The following is a 19941-nucleotide window of genomic DNA, read 5'->3' on the forward strand; positions in this document are numbered from 1 at the left end:
AATTTGCGCAATCTCAGCAGTTAATCAATATTAGAAAAACAGGAATAAAACTAAAAGGAACAAGCCATCGACACAGGGATAATTTAAGGTTTTGCCATTTGATCCGAACTATAAACCGCCAAGCATACATTATTTATAAATACAACACCCAAAGAGAAAAGAAAATTGATTAGATTTCATTATTTTCATTGACGCGGTGTGGTACAAAATACAATTATTGTGAACATGATTTCATTCATAGTGAGTGTGCTTTTTCTTCTTCTCCAATAATTCTGCAATTTCTAAAAGGGATTAATTCAATTAAGTCCCATGTTCCCTTTGTTATAGGCGAATTTAATAAACAGCGAAGTAGTTTTGGAGGACACTCGATGTTCTTTTGTGTTCAAAATTTCCCTTTCTTCAGTTTTCAACGAAGATATTTTCGATTCCTCGTGCATCGACTAACAAATCAACAGTACGTTTCGTTCTATTAAACACTAGTACTCGTTTTGCCATTGAACAATTCACACTCAATATTACGGTATACTTAAGTGTTTAATAAGAGAAACCTCCGACTCCACTATCCAGTTAACCTCACCTGCATAATTCATTCCTATATTTGATTAATTTCAGATCCTCTTATGAACCACAAGAAGGTGCTCAAACGCCGTTGAGAGATCGGTCAAGGACTGACTGGAGGGATTTTACAAAGTTCACCTTCGTGGCAACAATTGTGCGCCACGATGCCACCGCGTCTCATAAGAGACGCCGAAACCGGCTGGTACGGCTGGGAAAGTCGGTTTAATTACGTGCTGCGTATGAGTAACAACGTCATGTTCAACACCAATAAAAAGTTAGACCGCGAAAAGCACCGCCATGTTAGATTTGTGAAGGAAATTAAGGACGAGAGGCGTGACTATGATCAGAAGTCCAGAGATGAATTGAATCGTTTGCGATGCGAACTGCTAGAAATGAAGGCGTACAAGGCTGTGTATCGAAAACACAGTTTAAGAAATTATTACAGGAGTGGCAATGGAAAAGCACATAGAGAAAGCAACGAAAACAATGGAAAGACAACAGAAACTGTCGAAAAACGCAACAGCGCAGAACCGAAAATCGACCTTGTCGATGACGACAAGGAAAATACAGAGGTGACATCATCAAAAGTTGTCGAAGACGAAGTCACTGTTCAAGATGAAAATGCAGATAAAAGACTAAACACTCAGAATCACCACGTAACTGTTGCCTTATCACTGCCGAACACGAGGGGTTTTCAAAGTATTTCGCTTCGGTCAAAACTGGCCGAAGAGGCTCGTCAAAATGTGGTCATCAGAAAGCTGCAGATGCTTCAAAAAACGGACCCCTTTGGTTTAAAAAGCATCCTGAACCCAGAAGACCCTAGTCCGCTGCCTACGTACTCGTCCACGCCTCGATCTTCCATGCTTTCGTTCAACCAAATGGGCAACATGGGGTTAGCGATGGAAAAGATGACCACGCGGGCAGCGGAGAGAAAAAGGCTGGAGCAGCAACAGGCTCAGGAGGTCCGTCAGCGCGTCTTCCCGGCGGACTGCAAGAACAGGTTCACCCTAGCTCGATTCATCGAGAAAAAGAAGAGCGAACTGTACCAAAAGTGGTCAGAACCTGAGCGCAAGAAGCAAAGTAAAGATAAACTCATCGAGAAGAGCCAGTTTCCTGAAGTCGTGGAGAGAACGAAAACTACCTCAGCCATTTTTAGAGATTATAAAAGTTATAGATCACTAAAAGGAAAGTTGTTTTTAAAGAAAAATGATATCAGTTTACCAGACATCACTTTATCTGATTCCCCTGACGGTGCGAATGACTTACACATCTAACCTGACTCGTGACGCGGTGCCGTAAAGAACGCTCGCGGTGATGTTGCAGCAGAAAGAGCGTAAATAGGAAGTTTTCTTTGTTTATTTATTTATCTTCTATATTTTGTCTGTTTCTTATCAAAGATGGTAAGCTGTTTACCTTACAGCAATAACTCATCCTATGCCATAGATACAATATTTCTTGAATAATGTGCAGTATACGAATATCTAAATTTTACTGAATAAATTTTCTCTTCAAAAATATTGTTATAACCGGCTTTTTTTTAAAGATGCTATCATTATTCACCTTTGTCACACAACTCACAATTACAAAAATATTTAGTATTTTTTGCTGGGAAAAGGTCCCTTCTGGGTAAAACTTTATCTAGGTACATGAAGGTCTCATGGTAAAAGGTCCACTTTTTCAGAAAAAGAACCCCCCTTTTGAAATTGCTGGCTACGGGCCTGCAGTAATCTACAATTTTCCTAAATAGCCCAAGAAATGGAAATCTTTTACTATCCATGCGTAAAGGAATGTAGACAGTTGTTTTAAAAGCATTAATGGAAACAGCTTTAATATGATATCCACGTTTCTGATGAATTGACAAAAAAAATCATTATGTTACATTGTGCGAGTATGCGGTGCCTTTTTGATCATTTTCGAAAACTCCGATCATCCCGGCACAGCCGATGGCAAAAAAAGGTATCATCCCATCCACTGTATTGTCTTAACGGACGTTTGGCAGGATTTTAATCGAATTTTAAAAAATTCGACGAGATAGCAGGGAAGTCCTACAGCCAGAGGTGAAATATGACCACCCAACTCTGCCTAGCTAGATGATCAGTAGGGGTTGGTGAGGAAAGTTTATGTAGGGTCAGCGTCATCAATACATGTAGAGCTAGAAAAGCACTCAGAGAGTGCAGACCTCCTCCAAGGCAGCAAAGTCTCCATCCAATGCCGTTTCACCCCTTAATTTTCGATATTTTTGATTATTGATTAATTATTGATCCGGATCACCACCAAAAACTAATCATTTGTTCCTTGGCCCACTTCTGACAGTTCCTGAAAATTTCATCAAAATTGGTCCATAACTTTTTGAGTTATGTTGATGACAGACAGACAGACAGAAAGACCGCCAGACAAACAAACAGGGGTGAAAACATAATCTCCTTGGCGGAGGTAATAAATCGTATTGGGCCAAGTGAGACTTAAATGAGCTAGGTCTGTTTTCTTGGTCACATTTCAAGTCATCACAGAAATTTATAGCAAAACTACGCTGAAAAGTACCTTTTAACATTCAGTGAACTTCTACATGTATAAGCAAACCTGTTGATTCCACTGTGAGAATCGCGCACGTAAAAACGAATTGCGTAGGTAAAAGAATAACTAGCACATCTACCGCAATACCGGGAGCCTTGAGCGAGGAGTAGGGCCTACTTGAGAGTTCAACCCCCTTGAGAATACGTGCAAAAAATAATTAAGTTCGCATTGTATCATGTCGCACACTAATGATCATGGTATCTTACTAATTATCAGATTCAGTTGCTTTAAGCCTTGACACTATAAGGGTGAATAGCCTCCCCCGTCTCGGAGAATTTTTTTTTTTTTTTTTTTTTTTTTTTTTTTTTTTTTTTTTTTGCTACTGATTACAATGAATCTGCGAAATCATAAAATACCTGAGGTTTGCTTCAGTATTTTCTTGTTATAACACAGTTGTATTTCTTTTTTTTTTTTTTTTTTTTGCAATCTGCCACTCTATTAAAAAACAGTTCTGCATCCCAGTATCTTTCATTCACCCTTTTCGAGACTACATGATGACATATATTAAGATACTTTGGATGACACAAATATATAACAATAAGAATAGAGGTGCAGTTGTTTATATAACCAGGGGCGGATCCAATAAATATTTTCTGCCAGCCTTTCAAATTTTTTTTGTTGACCCATCCTCCATTTTTGACCGTCTTCCGACAACGGGTATTTACCGTCAATGTAAACTTGGAAATCTGACCGTCTTCCGGAAGACCTAGAAGACGGCCTCAATCCGCCGCTGATAACCACAAACTAGAAAATACAATGGCATGAGGATTAAGTTGTATCGTTAGTGATAGGATATATGTAAGCTTGTTCATCACCCATGACAAACAGTTGATCCTCGATAGTATAGTGGTGAGTATCCCCGTCCTGTCACGCGGGTGACCGGGGTTCAATTCCCCGTCGGGGAGGTGGTAGTGATTTTTGCGTAATTTCCTCCGCCAAGGAGGTTATGTTGTCACCCGTGTTTGTCTGTTTGTTTGTCTGTCACCAACATAACTCAAAAAGTTATGGACCGATTTTGATGAAATTTTCAGGAACTGTCAGAAGTGGGCCAAGGAAGAGATGATCAGTTTTTGGTGTTGATCCGGATCAATAATCAATCAATAATCAATGATCAAAAATCAATCATCTACATAACTCCAAAAGTTATGGACCGATTTTGATGAAATTTTCAGGAACTGTCAGAAGTGGGCCAAGGAACAGATGACCAGTTTTTGGTGGTGATCCGGATCAATAATCAATCAATAATCAAAAATCAATCATCAACATAACTCCAAAAGTTATGGACCGATTTTGGATGAAATTTTCAGGGTAGCTCAGAAATGGGTTAACTTAGAAGTGATTAGTTTTTGGTGGTGATCTGGATCAATAATCAATCAATAATCAATAATAATATCAAAAACTGCTGCCTTGGCGGAGGTCTGCGCTCTCGGAGTGCTTTTCTACATGTAGTTTTTATTGCTGTGATGAGTTTTTGTAAATGTCCACGTATTGGTTTCCGTAAATTCACAATAGCCAGAATAGCACAAAAGCCAAGGAAGTTTTTTTTTTTTTTTTTTTTTTTTTGACTGATCCCGTTAAAAAATCAAGATGTTAAAGCGAGCACGTGTTTAAAAAAAGAAAAATTAATTATTTAATTGCATTTATTTTACCATTGATCAATATTAAAAAAAACAAAAACATTCATGTTTTTTATTTTATTATTTTTTATTTGTCTCATTCTACCAATCTTCTTCTGTATAGAATTCCTTCCAGAAAAACTCCGTCTCAGATTTCACTTTCTGGACGTGTTTGAGGGAGAGGACCGTCCTCCACCTGTCTATCTGAGCTAGAGCGTTTAGCTTAATCTGGTGATAAGATTTTGTTTTGTCTTTATTTTTATCAGAGGTTATATACTTCACTCTTTCCTCTATCTGCGTCGTGTAATTAAAACCTACAAAATCGTATATATCCTTCGACGCCTTATTGGGATTTCTGCAAAAGTCTTCGTGTCTCTGAAACATCCACTGATCAGGCTTCGTGTCGGCAAACCTTTTGTACAAATCCAGAAGAATACGAAGTTGGAATACTCGAGCCTCTAAGAAACTATCGATTTTCTCATCCGTGCAGGCGTTTCGTTTGAAGTTTTGACTTCTAGCGCAGTCACTGGCTATCAGGCTCGCTGGATGACGGATTTTTACGACGACCAACATATTGAATTCGTCAGCAAGCAAGTCGGAATATTTCAACGCCAAGGGGTCCTTGATCACCACCCTAAGTGTGCTGTCCCCTGTTTTACACTTCGAGAAAAGATCCTGAAAGTATTCCACCCAGGGCGCTGGCTTGATTTTGGTTATGATATCTAACTTTCGTTCAGCCTCTGGTTTCTGCATCTGTCCCGGACAGTAATTCTTGGTGTCGGTGCTCATGGGTTCATGGTAATATTTCGTGTGTTTCGCAAATCCGACGATCTCTCCCGTGACTGTAGTGCCACCTCGCGGACAGCCAGTTATAAGAACGTCGGCCTTGCTTTTTTCGACGTGCGATTCCAATTTGTCGTCACCGTTAAAAATATTGTCGTCATTGTTTGCATCTTCTTCCTTTTCCGATATTTCGTTTCTTTCTGCCTCACGCGATAAAGCTAATGCGTCGGAATTGTGTATGCTATTAATTTTCAATGGTGCTTGTCGCCTGTCTTCACTTTTTCCGTGAGGTTGAGTCACTATTAAGAAACTTGTCAGCTGGACAATAATGACGACAATCGCCAGCGTTTTGACAAATGTCGATTTTAGTCTCCTGTCCCATCTACAGCACATTGTCACAGACATCACAGAGCCGTCTGAAATAATAATAATAAAACAACAAATGTTGAAATATCACCTTAACAAGGGCGGATTTGAATTCTTGATTGAGCAGAAGAGCTTTCAGATATCACAAGTCAAAAATCCAGTTAATCCGAAATTCAGTCAATGTCTGTAGGACGATCCTACAACAGCAGTGCCAATCTACTGCTGTTACTATTATTATTATAGCACCCCCTTTGCACTCACAATCATTGCCTGTTTAACTCACTTTTTATTAACGGCATTCATAAACTGTAAAATACGCTACATGTAGTACAAATATGACCACAGAGTCTTTATAATATGTTTAGAACTAATGTCATTTGATGAATATTGTTATGTCCACTGTACATTGTCAACTGTCTACATTTTTAAAGTTTATTATAACTTTAAGGGTTAAAGTAAAAATACAACTTGATTTGTAAAAATGCATTCAAAAGTCGTAAGCTGAACCCAGACGTAAAAATGAGAACGTTTCCGCTTATCAGGTCTTTTGCTATCTCAGAACAGAAGCACTGTTAATTACAGACGGTACTGGAAAGGAATACAGGGGGGAATTCACCACATTCGTGGCCATTCCCAGGCCATTCACGAATCTCTTCTTAAAAAACGGGCCTGTTTAAATTAGAAATCACCTCTTCACAATTTTCTGATATCATTGTAACTTGGTCTATTCCGAAAAGAGGATTTCTGCAAGTAATTTTTGACACAGTGAAAAGTAAGAATAAATTATTTTCTTACTGCAGTTGGGGATCGCCTGCCCTTAATCTCGGAGGCACTGTCTTTTTCCTGTCAAAAACAACATGACAAGCGAAACAAGCTTTTCCTATGCCCTAGATATTACTTTTGGCATGAAGAGCGAAACGACAGTAAAAAATCCTTACGCTCCCCTCCTCTCCCCTCCACCTTATAAAAACCCTGAGATCCGAGTGATACAAGGTGGTACTGCATCAGATACTGAAGTAGAACTACACAGAGAACAGGGGTAGCGTGTGAGGATTTATTCGCCTAAAAGTCAGGTCAGTCACTTTCCGTAAGGTCTGCGAATCATGTACATAAATATTCATTTAGATGCCATCATGTCATTTATAGAGTAATCCTCTGTGTATAAGCCATTTAACTAGGACAAGAAAGGCCCCCAGTGTCTACTGCAGGCTGTAGTTTACATCACCGGCATTTCTAATCGCGTGTTCTCCGCTATTAGCTTCATATACTACCGAGTAATAAACACATCACTCGTTGTGCTTGTCGCAGTAATGAATTTTATACTGAACACAGTTCAACAGTTCTTTAATTTTTTTGGAGAAATAGAGTATAGTAATGATACATGTACATGCATTATAGTATTTCTTTACTTCTTGAACTTTTGAGGAGAAATAAAATAGTGATACATACCCTATTATATTTCAAAATTATGGAATATTCCGGTAGGCCATCAATGCTGTGATAACAATAAGATTAAACGCATAAATAAATGAATTATTGAACCCTCTCTTCCTTGGGTTACACAAGTTCTGAGGCATTAACGACAGAGGGAACCTCAAAACTATTCTCTCTGTACAGATATCTCAGATATAATGTCCAGTATAAAAAGTTTCACCACCTTTTGAGCACTAAAATATGACTTGACTCCACTATAATAACTTACTTATTGTTTAATTGTCAGCGAGTCAATTATTTTGTGATAAGAGTCGCAGTAAAATGGAAATCAAAATACAAACATGCATCTCTGGTTTTCGACACATTGCACAGTTCTTCGACATAATAACGATTATTCTGTCCAAGCACAATTTAAAATAGAGCACCTATGGACTTACGTATGCCTCAGCTTGGGTCCATGAAAATAATAACATGTAAGACCAAAGCACATCTATTTCATCCAGTTGCAATCGTGGTCTGAGGACGCAATGTGACGAGTTATGATGAAAATACAGTATGACTGTCTTCACAGTTAATTCCTGTACTAGCTGTGAGGACTCTATCCCCGGGTATTCCACCACAAAGCATTAGTCGGGGGTCGTGGAAACGACACATTTTCTTCTCCTACACTCCCTCCTCCAATGTCTGGTGGCATTTACAAAAATAATAAGTCTACCCCGAATCAATCCGTCCCCAAAACAGAGAGAAGAGGCATTGTCCCTTCTGACGCTTCGTCTGCATATATTTTAACTACAGAAATACCATTGTAACAAAAAGCAATTAACCTGTCGCGGTGTCCGTGTGTCATTTATTGTTCAAAATACTGGTGTTTACATAATATGTGCATGTGTACCGTTTTAACTAGTATTGACACCTGGCTTGTAGAGGAAAGGCTGCAATAGAGTGATCCTCTGTGCTGGTATATATTAAATAGATATAGTGAAAGCATTATGTACGTAGATACACAACTTGCGTGTTTGTGTGTGTGCACGCGCGTGCGAGCGTGTGTGTGTGAACGCGTCGCGTTGCGTATCTGAAATACTCTTGTGCATGCAGAGAGATGCATATAATGTAAGTATTATTTGCTTTGTGTTAACTATACAATTGGATGATCAAAATAGTAGGTGAACCAGAAATAGTGACAGTCCCATACGCGCCTCCCATCTCTAACCGGAGTCCTACACTTCACATAAAGCTTGGATTATGTCCAAGCATAAAGGCACCTCTGTGTAACACGATGGTATCATACATACTAAAAAGCCATAAACAAAGGAGGCTATTACTTAATCCATTGTATGGTATCGAGAAGGCGAGATGACTGCAAATTGCACGGTTGACCAAAATGTAAGATGGGCCATATATTGAGGAGGTGGGCGTTGCATTTTGCGAAATGTCCGGTCTCCAATATGCCTCCTCCGGCTAATAAGTGACATCACATCACTGAGAACGTTAGGTCATGGACCCATTATATCATGAGCCCAAGGTAAAATAAAAATCTCCTTTCGTTAATCTAATGTTATTTCTGTGGGCTCTCCGTAGTTCGCGATTGGTAGGTGAACATGCTGTATTTCAGAATGTTGTTATACTTAACAAACACACTGTATTTAACACTGGCCATTGGTGTTCAAACTGTATTAGGGAGAAAAATGCACTCATTTGCCAATCCTAGTTACTGGCCGGTGTTGTGAGCAAGGAACCTGTATATCAAATAAATACACTACTGGGTATTAAATCAATTCTTCCATTGCAGCAAGGTAAGACTGGTGTCTCATCCTCCCCCCCCCCCCCCCCCCCCCCCCCCCCCCACTAACCCCGCAGCCGACATAAAATTCCTTTAATGCTTCTCTTACCTTGCTACCAGTATGTCTCGGTGCCTGTTGCTTGGAAAAATGATGGTTAGTTCCTTCGTCGTCTTTTACCCAACTACCACTACCGTATCTTCTGTTTGTCTTCTACTATTACGCTCCATATAAACCTGCCAGATGGAAAGGATCTGCAGAATTATTCACGAAATAGTGTTGATTATAAAAAATGTCATACTTTGCATATAAGCAATGAGGGTCTTTAGGAAGAATCTTACAAGCGAGGTTTGATTATATTTATTCTTTTGGCACATGACAACGATATGTAGCCTCGCTGTTTTTCAACTTGACGTTCTTTTGTCGCCCTGTCGGTCGATGCAGCAATTTTTTGGAAAATAAGTTGACTGTACAAAAAACACAATTTTGCACCTTCAAGCTTCGTAACACGTTTTCATATCATATGCCCCGTACTTCTACAAGTATTCTTTGCTCAAAATGCAAAAAGAAAAAATATAATCAAATCATGCCGTCGAAAAAACCGCATCAACTTCGCACTCACGGCTTCACACCCGTGTACTCCCAGCTAAAAATGACCGGTAAGCTTCATGTCTTATACCACTCGACGTTACATGACTGGCACGCACTTTCGGCACAATCCCGTCTCTTCCGGTAGGCCTACCCTTTATTAATAAAAGCGGTAGGTATATCCAGTCATGGACAAAACAACCAATACTCTCTCATATAGTTATTTGTCCAACAGTGGAAAACTTTAGGCTCTGAATGATAACGATGAATGAATGATACCCTGTGCGTTAGAATCAGATAGCCGATATGGTCACGTGACCATACAGTCGAGCGAGTATGATTTAACTGCATGGCCACGCGGAATGGAATCTATTTCTTTAAGATCAAGAGTCTGTAAGATCTTACATATAGATGAAATACTAACGAAAGTAAAAGTATTTTCTTTCACATAGGAAAACAAAGGGTGAATGTTGTGTATTAAAATATCCCTAACGAAAAAGTCTTATAGGATCCTATAAGATCCTATAGTATCCTATAGGAAATTGAGCCGATTTCCTATAGAACCATATAGTATCTCTAATCCCTAACGAAAAAGTCCTATAGGATCCTATAAGATACTATATGGTTCTATAGGAAATCGGCTCAATTTCCTATAGAACCATATAGTATCTTATAGGATCCTATAGGACTTTTTCGTTAGGGATTAGAGATGAATCGGTGCACGTGCGTGTTTATATACTCTTTGCTATTTAACTAAAAGTGACACGCTGATGAAAATGATCGAGTAGATACTTCCAGGGTTAGCTGGGTTTGTTACGCAATTTCTTTCTGCTGCTGGTAGTATGGACGCTGGTGTTTTATATACGTTGACAATAAAGATAATTTTGATCTCTGCGAGATAACCATTTGCAGGAGATATATTCACCGGGCCTGCCCATTTTATTTTTACTACATGTTTTTTTATTATTAAAAGTAGATTAATTATTTTAGTGTAAAAACATGATGGCATCAGAAATTGATATTATCAAACAATATTAGGGAATGTAAATAAAGACAATAGGAATTAAACTTTCAGTGTGTGTGTGTGTGTGTGTGTGTGTGTGTGTGTGAAAGAGAGAGGGGGGAGGGAGAGAGGGGAGCAGAAAAAAATAAGTTGTATAAATAATTACCAACGGGGAATAACGGAAAATAGTATCTTTGTTGTTGGACGTTGGCGGAGTGGGACCTGAACCCGCGATCTGAATACGACTTACTTGCAATAAAGCGCCGTTATGTACGTGTAATTTATATCTGGCTTAAAAAAAGTGAAAAGAGACCCCCCCCCCCTCCCTTTTTCTTCCCGTGCTTAGGACTGACGTTATTGAAAAAAATTAAAAATGGTCTAGCGCTGGTGTTCACACCTAAGAAGGGAAATTGAATAAATATTAAAGGTAGATTCTCTGGTGAATTCTACCTTATGTTTTATGGGGTGAATTTATGTTATGCTATGCTACCAGAATTTATGTTCTGCATATTTAAAATTAAGAGGTCGTATTGGTGTATTAATATTAAGAAACCGTGGAATATTGTGGTTGTTTGCAGGGTACATTGTTTTCAATCCCTACAACCACATTTTAACAAAATGCTACTGTTTTAAGTAACGCTAAATTTCTTTTGTATAGTAAAAAAAAGTATAAATTGAAGGGACCGCTGAAGTATTGTTTGTAAAGGGTTAGTATAATATAATTTAGCATACAGAATGCATAGTTCATTTTGCTGAGGTTTTCTTGTAAGACTCAACACTATCCGCAGCCATGGTGATTTGCATAGCTTACCAAGCACGACCATACAAGTCTTCAAACAATATACCGCGATACTAGTACTGTACTACGTATAATATATAGCCTGGAACGCCTCACGTCCTCGCTGTAGACCACCAGGTAAAATATTCAGGTGAAGTATTGAAAACATAATGGTGGAAGCAGTCAGCATGTTATTGCTATTATTATCTTACCTTCATCATAGATTAGCATCTGTTATAACTGCAATAAATCATTGTTAAGTTATAGAACTAGAAGAAGATGTATTGAAATCATTACAGGTTATTATTATTATTTTTATTAATATTATTAGATTGTTACTCAGCGTTTAATAATTGGCAATTCACTGTTTATATGCACGGTATACATGTATATGCTGCTGAATTTACATGTAACTGTTTTTTTTCCTGCGAGGTTGTAAACTATTACAAGGTTATAAAAACTATTACAAAAAATGTCAACTCACTAAAACGGTGACAAATTATGGTTATCATCATTCCAATGTTTTGAAACATACTGACTATAACATATATGGTGGTTTGCCTTAAAATACCTTCATCTGATAACCAGACCAGTTTGTAATAGTATACCAGAGATTTATCGATTTGTCACAGTGTAGGTAATTGGGCCCGGGGACACGGAGGCAGCATTCACAACCAAAGTTGATCCGCGGGCTAACAGATCCGCGGATCAAATATGGCCGAACCACTTGAAAGCATACCGCATGCTCCCCTATTACACACTGAATAGATTCCCCGCGGGGATTAGGTGGTAAGCATTCAAGTGGGGTGGCCATATTTGATCCGCAGAACTGTTAGTCCGCGATCAAAGTGTTCTGAATGCGCCCACAGATTATATCTGACTGCAAGTGGGCATCGTATTAGTACTAGCACTAGTATATGTAGACTGAATACAGTACCCTCATTGAGGGAGAGTCGACGTGGCATATGTCAGACAGTAACTACAGCCTCACTGTACTGGGACGTGTGGTAGGGTCAGATCAAGAATTCCAAAGTTTAAATTTTTATTTATTTATTAATTTTGATTAATTAATTATTAATTTTATCCATTTTATTATTATTATTATTATTATTTTGAAAAAGTGGAACTTTTTATTCCCTTTGTTGTTCCAATTTGAAAAATTGTGGAATCCTGCACCTAAGTTAGTCAGCATGTTATTATCTAATTTGCTTATGTCCTGCATTAATAATTATTATTCTCTATTGTCTGGCTTTTTGTACATAATAAACACACTTTAGATTTGAAACTGAAGATGTGAGTTTGTTCTGTAACATAAGCTTCTTTGTGCACGTGAAGTGGAAGACTGAGTCGGAGCCCTTAGATTAGTTAAATTTGTTGCCAGAAATTGATACACTGGATTTCAGTAAAATTATTAATTGAAGTGAAATTCCTATATACATGTCAAATTTTGTTTCAGAGCTGACAGTGAAAAGAAAAATTTTAATCCTTCCAAAGAACTCCTTATTCACAGACCTGATACAGATAACTCCCAAAACATTTAAAACCCAAATAGGTTTAATTTGAATAAATATAGATTATGTTTTTATCATAATGTTTGAAAAGTCGAGTGTTTCAAAGTTATTATGTAAAATAAACAGAGGCTAATCTAAATTTTCAAATCAGTTACGCATGTTTATTCGTCAAGATTTGCCCCTATACAAACTTCACCCAATACCATTATACATTTCATATTAGATTAGCGCCGCTGTAAATATATATATTGCGGATTTAAACACGTATAAATACACTGTAGATCCATGCGTACCAGTATATTTGTTTAGACTCGCCTTCGTGTGGATTTTACAAATACTATCCCAATGTTCTACTTTTTTATACAGTCTCAACACGTTGCTCTCTCTACACATTTTAAAAGCGAAATCGGCTCATTTTAGCCAGTTTGATTTCTGTCCAGTTGATTTTCTGATGTAAAATTTTATGACACGATAAACGAGATATCATTGCATTACAACATACATGTATATACATGTAGTATTCATTGCTTTGCACAATTGTCATAAATAAACATCTCCGATTTTGATACCGATTTGATACCGAACACCGACTTACCTACATGACATATCTTTTTTCGTCAAGGTAAATGTATATGGGCTTCCTGTTAACCTCTAACGCACTAACGTGGACTTACTGCCTGCCTTCTACCAGGAGCTAAATCCCGCAGGCGTGTACGACGTGTATAAGTTGGGTGTGAAATATGACCTCTCAGTGCGACACCTCACCCAACACTGTCGCTTCAAGATAAACTATAGACTTTACTTCACATGTGAACTGACAACCCCCGAGTGATATTAACCACAATACAATGCGTTGCCTTTTCGTATGCTAAATCTTCTCCGACTATTCACTTTTACTCCAACCGCGCGCGACCGCATATTAAAATGTGAATTGCAATGACGCGGGTATTTAACTCGCATCATTGTAGGTATGGAGACACACACGCATATACACACGTAATCACCTACGCGCACACGCGCGCGCACACACACAGCGAAAGATGGTTGTGTCTGGTAGTCCTGCGGTTCTAAAATTATTCGAAGTCCAACTCTAACATGAAGAAATACAAACTTTTATGATTTCGAAAATGAGAATGACCTTTTTGCTATATTTACAATCATTTGTACTAGTGTGGTCCGTATAATTTCATACCGGTAATATTAGTGTGCATGTATTTACATGTATATTTTCATAGGCACATGCTTACACTAGTATTGGCTACGGAAATACATTAGATGAATATGTTAAACGAAAAAAGAAAAAACGAATCCTTACCTGTTACCAATGTGGACAGATATTTTATGATCAGTTTGTCCTCTTACAAATAATAACCAACGTGTACTGCTACAATCTATGGAAATACAGAAAGGTTACAACATTTTGGATCTTTAAAGCATTATATCACCAATTTATCCTGATGTCTCGCGCCTTTCTTATCTACCAAGCTGAAAAATTATTTGCTTCACTTCTTTTGACACAGTAATCTTTAAACGAAATCAAAATATGACGAGGAAATATTTCACGCCTTGGTTTTATTGGTTACGATAACTCCGTGCACGACGTATTATTACATACATTGGATGGCAAAATAGAATTTACATTTAAATGTTCCGCTGCTAATGACTGTTATTTACGTTGATATCAACCAAAAAGAGAATCTAAGTCTTCGGTTGACATTTTAATGTTCCGCTGCTAATGACTACTATTTACTTTGATATCAAATAAAAAAGAGGACCTAAGTCTACGGTTGACATAAAATTATAGTCTACATAATATTACCAGCAGCATGAATAATTAATATACAGAGAGTAACGCGGTGGTTAGACGGGTTACCTTTCACCTTGCAGGTAGGATCGAACAAAAGGATATCCTCCTCCTGGGGCAGTTCCGCCCGCACAGTAACCCTCTCCGGGGCTCTCCCCCTCCCTCTTGCAACATCCCCACTTTCTGGACGAGCCCACTCACCTTTCCCCTTCACCTATCGGTTACTTTCAATGTTTTTTTTTTCTTTAAAAAAAGTTGTTGTCTACATTTTGATAGCTGTTCTGTTCTCACTACTAGCTTTAATCTTTAGATTTAAATGCTGATATTTGTCAAACTATTTCCGAAAATATACCATCCACGCCAGTTTTCGCGCTATGTGGTGTATTATTGTATTATCTTATATATATATATATATATATATATATATATATATATATATATATATATTGTATTATTAATCTGCTTAACGTCATGTAATCCTCGATAGTATAGTGGTGAGTATCCCCGCCTGTCACGCGGGAGACCAGGGTTCAATTCCCCGTCGAGGAGGGGAATTTTTCCGAAAAAAAGAGGAATTTTAAATGAAATTAATGAATTAATTATTTAAAGGCGGTGTATATTTTCAAGTTACGATCCAGACATCGCTTTCTTCCTTCCGCTACCAATGTATTAAAGGTACATACGAACCGAGCATCGGTGGAGCGTGGATTCCTTGTAACACATGTAAACCACTTCTACTAGATTCTTATATGACTCAAATAATTTCGACATGCCAAGGGATAAACTGAATAGATCACTCGATCAGCCATAAAAGACCTTTAGACTGCTCCTTTCTTTAAATTTATGGTTGTAAATTTAACCTACTTCCGTGACCTACTTTCCTGCCCCATTGACATACAGCTAAGAATACCAGCAGAAAAATCTGTTCAAACATCATTTTCGGGTAAAATTAAACTACGCCTTTTGGTAATTCTCTTAGTTATACTACTTGAAACTATATGCTGGCATTTTGGTTGGTTTCTGTGAGAAAAAATTGACTTTGTATGTATCTTTAAAATATACTGTAGTTTTATTTGTACATGTGTTCAGATTCGCCTTTGTGTAGATTTTACAAATACCCTTTCAACATTTTACTTTTTATCCAAAGCATCTCAACACTTCTACACATTTTCAAAAGCGACTTTGATAAATCTAATACACGTGCAGCCAATTTAAAACTCACCTGTCTGATTATTAGAGAACTTAATCCAGAACCCCCTCCGGTGGCCAGCTCAATCCATAGATCAGAACCTCACTGGTAATGTGTGGGATCCTCGGAAATGAATAACTAATGGATTACCTTGCAAGCAAAAAAGATCTCATACCGTCTTTGGAGCGTATGTGGAATGGCATTCCGGCACAAACGTTACGAAACTTATTGACTTTACGCACAGACGCGTTAGGTGCGTCCTCCTTGGTTTTATTGGTCATGATATCTCTGTGCACGACGTATTATTACATGCATTCGGCGCCAACATAGAATTTACATTTTAATGTTCCGCTGCTTACGGCTGTTATTTACTTCGATAATCAAATAAAAAGGAAAACCTTAGTCTACAGTTGACATTAAATTATCCAAGTTTATTTGTCATGGAACCATGGAGAATAAAATAAAAGTTCCACGTTTAACCCCTAAAAAGAAACATCCTTTTTAAATTATAAATGCACATAAACAGCTGATCCTCGATAGTATAGTGGTGAGTATCCCCGCCTGTCACGCGGGAGACCGGGGTTCAATTCCCCGTCGGGGAGGCATTATCTTTTAATTCTGACGTCAAAAGAGCCCATTTTCCCGAAAAAAAAAAACAAATGAATTGATAATTAAAAAGTAACAGTGGAGCCAAGAGTTTTCAAGATTAAGCAGTAGGTACAGCACTATTGTCTTACAGCAATCCTTTTTAAATCAACTTAACTGTATACCTTATGCAGGGACGTATCCAGGAAGGGGGTCCGGAACGACAGGCCTAGGATGCGAAGCCGACCCATGGCGTGGGGTTCGGGTTCTGCTACATTGTATAGGGCCCCGAAATATTTTTGGTGTTTAGGAGGGCAAACTGTGCCCTGTGGTACGGTTAAGAACTACAGGTATGATTCAGCTAGTCAAGATTCTAATTTCAAGAGGTGTGGTATATTTTTTCTGAAACCAAAGGGGTGGGGTCAGGACCCTCCTGACCCCTCCCTCTAAATCTGCCACTGTTCATACATCCAAACTCATCATAAGCTTAGGATATGCATGTGTAGAAGAGTTAGACTTCTGATTAATAAAATGGACTTTGACAAGGGATTGTATAGCACCTCCTCCCTTTCTCACACAGAGGGCATAATCTTTTATTCATTTCTAGATTTATTAATAATCCCACATGAACTTGTGTCATCAAGGGGGGTCTTCTTACTCTAGTCATATCTAATTCAACATAATTTCCCTACCTATGTCTCTTTTTTATTAAAGTCATAGGTCGCAGTTCGCACATGTATTTCGTACAGGACATCGGTGAAAAATCCATTTTTAATGAACAAACATACTAAAATCCCACACGGAGCAAAAATTGAATCAAAACTTTCCCAATCCATCCCTATCATTTCAAATACAATACCATATCCTTCTCTCTGTAATTTTTATTTGATTAGCAACAAATTGCATTTCTGCGCGCATTAAGTGTCCACAAAATTTGCCCCCTGTAGTGTCGAAATTTCTATGTGCCACGGTACTCACTCTTCACCCCTTTCCGCAGGGACTCAATTCTTTAAAACTTCGCCAATGGCGTCTTATTGTGCACAGGGAATAACGAGCTCTTGAACCTTTCCCCTTTTTTACTGAATCTCATTTTAACTTCAGTGTCGTAATGTCGTACTGGTAGACAGTCTAATGTTGATATTTAGACCGCTAACTGAGTAAAAGTAAGCAAAAGACTGTAACGTGTATTATTTAATCAGCGTAACTTGACTTTTTCAGACTTACTTAAAATACCCCGGAGCGTGGTCTGAAGTCGTTGAGTGTGTGGCCAAATACGCCATAATTAAACAGAGAAATACAAATACCCCATATAAATAACAACAAAGGCAGATTGCTATACTAAAGTAATGCAGACGTGACACTAAAAGGCAGCCTGCGTGGCTAACAGTGACTATTTCTCGAGGTACGCGTTACGAACCGAAGAAACATGTATAGCTCGAAAGAGAAGTTGGATCGAGAAAAACAGCGCCATTTCAAAAATATGAGAGAAATTAAAGAAGAGCGACGCGAATATGACCAGAAATCTAGCGACGAGTTGAACCGTTTGCGGTGTGAACTGTTAGAAATGAGAGCGTACAAGGCTGTCTATCGTAGACACAGTTTGAAGAGCTACTACAAGACTGCAAAAGAAAAAGCTCAAGAAGAAAAAACTGAGGACTCTGAAGAAATCGAGGAGCCCAAAGACATATGGGACGCCGTGAAAGTAAAAATGGGACTCGAACGAATGACTGATTCGCCTGTTCATTTCTTTCCGAAAAAATACGAAATTCACGACAATGGTGTGACATTAACAAAAAGCAGTGTTGAAACTCCCGATCATTCTGATGACGTACGGTCTAGGCTTATCGAAGAGGCCCATCGGAATTTGGTAATTGCCAAACTCAAATTGTTACAAAAATCAGACCCTTTTGGTCTGAAGAGTGTTTTACACCCTGAAGATCCTAGCCCGTTTCCAAGGGACACCCCGCTTCCCAACGAGACTGTTGACTTTCCTCGGGGTCAGATTAAACCGCTGGGGAACGTTGGATTAGCTGTGGCCAAAATGACCACTCGAGTGGCGGAAAGGAAATTAATGGAGCAGCAGCAAGCGCAAGAAGTTCGACAGAGAGTGTTCCCAGAAGACTGCAAAAACAGGTTCTCCTTGAATAAATTCATTGAGAAGAAAAAAAGCGAACTGTATCACAAGTGGTCGGAGCCTGCGCGCAAGAAACAAAACAAGGAGAAGTTGATCGAAAAATGCCAGTTTCCGAACATCGTCGAGCGAACGAAATCTACGTCCGCCATTTTCAGGGACTACAGACTGCACAAGTCAGGTAAAAGGAAATCTTCCTCGGAAGAACGTGACTTCACTTTACCACAAATTACCGTCGGGGAGGAGCCCATAGGGACGCCTGAGCCTCGACGAGAACGCACTGTACCGTAGACAAAAACGTAACGCTCTTGAACCTAAGACCTACGTAAATTACTATTTTAAAGTAAAAAGCCATGCCACCACATTATTTTTACTAATATTTACTAATACAATATGTTTGGCAAATGTCTGAGTATTTTATAAATAGGATTTTCATTCTACAAAAGGAATTTTATTTATATCCTGGTGTAAATTTGAATGTCTCATGTACAAAATTTATTACTTGAAAGAACTATTTTTTCTTGAAATTTTAGATATTTATATAATATGATAAATGATACAGTATCTATATCGAAGGTTTTTTATCTGTAAGATATCAAATATGATAATTTACCAATTAAATATTTGCATTGTATTCCCAGTACTGATATCAAGTATTTATGCAAGTATTGGTTTTGAAAGTATTTCAGATTAGGCCAATTTTCACGAAAATTGAGTCTCAGCGTAGGGTTGTAGTCGTTTGATTGCAGCTTGCGATGTGTTAGCTTACTACATGTATAGTCCCTTTGTTTAATCTGCATATTAGGGCTTAAATCGTGGTTTGCGTCGGTTACACTTTTTTAAACTGGAATGCGTACTAAAATCGATACTAATCGAAAGCAATTATTCCGCGGTGAAAATATCATTTAAATGTTGATTTAAAAGGCCTTCAGCGTTTCTTAATAAATATACTTTTATTTAAAATGTTTTATGATATTTTCAAACTGTACACTTTACTATTTATTTATATATTATATTTATTTGCATTTTACATGTGTTATGTTATTTCATTTATACACGTATTCAAAATATATAGACACGCTATTATTCATCTTGAGTTTTAACTATGTAACATACTACCTCAACCACTTGGTTGCAAAGGTTAAGAAATAAAACGTTATACTTTACGTACTCTGACTTAATCGGGTTGAAATTACAGTTTTGCCAGTAATATTGATTATTCTGCAACAAGGTACAAATAATC

The 19941-nt window shown here is 38.1% G+C and overlaps 1 protein-coding gene and 3 non-coding genes across 7 annotated transcripts; 3 read left to right on the forward strand and 1 right to left on the reverse strand.

Moving 5' to 3' along the window:
- Window positions 1–3964: 3964 nt before the first annotated feature.
- Trnad-guc (transfer RNA aspartic acid (anticodon GUC)) lies at window positions 3965–4037 on the forward strand. Its single transcript has one exon. It is a non-coding gene; the product is annotated as a tRNA-Asp (tRNA).
- A 751-nt stretch (window positions 4038–4788) lies between these two features.
- LOC147761197 (uncharacterized) lies at window positions 4789–14417 on the reverse strand. 4 transcript variants are annotated; one of them, XM_087016247.1, is made up of 3 exons: window positions 14305–14417; window positions 9221–9345; window positions 4789–5947 (listed from the first exon to the last, which is right to left on the reverse strand). In XM_087016247.1, exon 3 carries the CDS (start codon window positions 5934–5936, stop codon window positions 4851–4853), a length of 1086 nt encoding a protein of 361 aa, XP_086872373.1. In that variant the 5' UTR covers window positions 5937–5947; window positions 9221–9345; window positions 14305–14417; the 3' UTR covers window positions 4789–4850. The 4 variants fall into 4 exon arrangements, with proteins under 4 accessions (XP_086872373.1, XP_086872372.1, XP_086872371.1 ...); XM_087016246.1 differs by lacking the exon at window positions 14305–14417 and adding an exon at window positions 13589–14003; XM_087016245.1 differs by lacking the exon at window positions 14305–14417 and adding an exon at window positions 13585–14003.
- An 853-nt stretch (window positions 14418–15270) lies between these two features.
- On the forward strand, window positions 15271–15342 carry Trnad-guc (transfer RNA aspartic acid (anticodon GUC)). Its single transcript has one exon. It is a non-coding gene; the product is annotated as a tRNA-Asp (tRNA).
- A 1170-nt stretch (window positions 15343–16512) lies between these two features.
- Trnad-guc (transfer RNA aspartic acid (anticodon GUC)) lies at window positions 16513–16584 on the forward strand. Its single transcript has one exon. It is a non-coding gene; the product is annotated as a tRNA-Asp (tRNA).
- Window positions 16585–19941: the final 3357 nt, after the last annotated feature.

This window comes from Lingula anatina, chromosome 6 (assembly GCF_051362555.1).
Source record: "Lingula anatina isolate TDL-2025a chromosome 6, LinAna3.0, whole genome shotgun sequence".
In the NCBI taxonomy this organism is placed as follows: domain Eukaryota; kingdom Metazoa; phylum Brachiopoda; class Lingulata; order Lingulida; family Lingulidae; genus Lingula; species Lingula anatina.

Coding starts and splice junctions, on each gene's coding strand:
- LOC147761197 (XM_087016247.1), bottom strand. CDS start 5,936: ATGTCTGTGACAATGTGCTGTAGATGGGACAGGAGACTAAAATCGACA.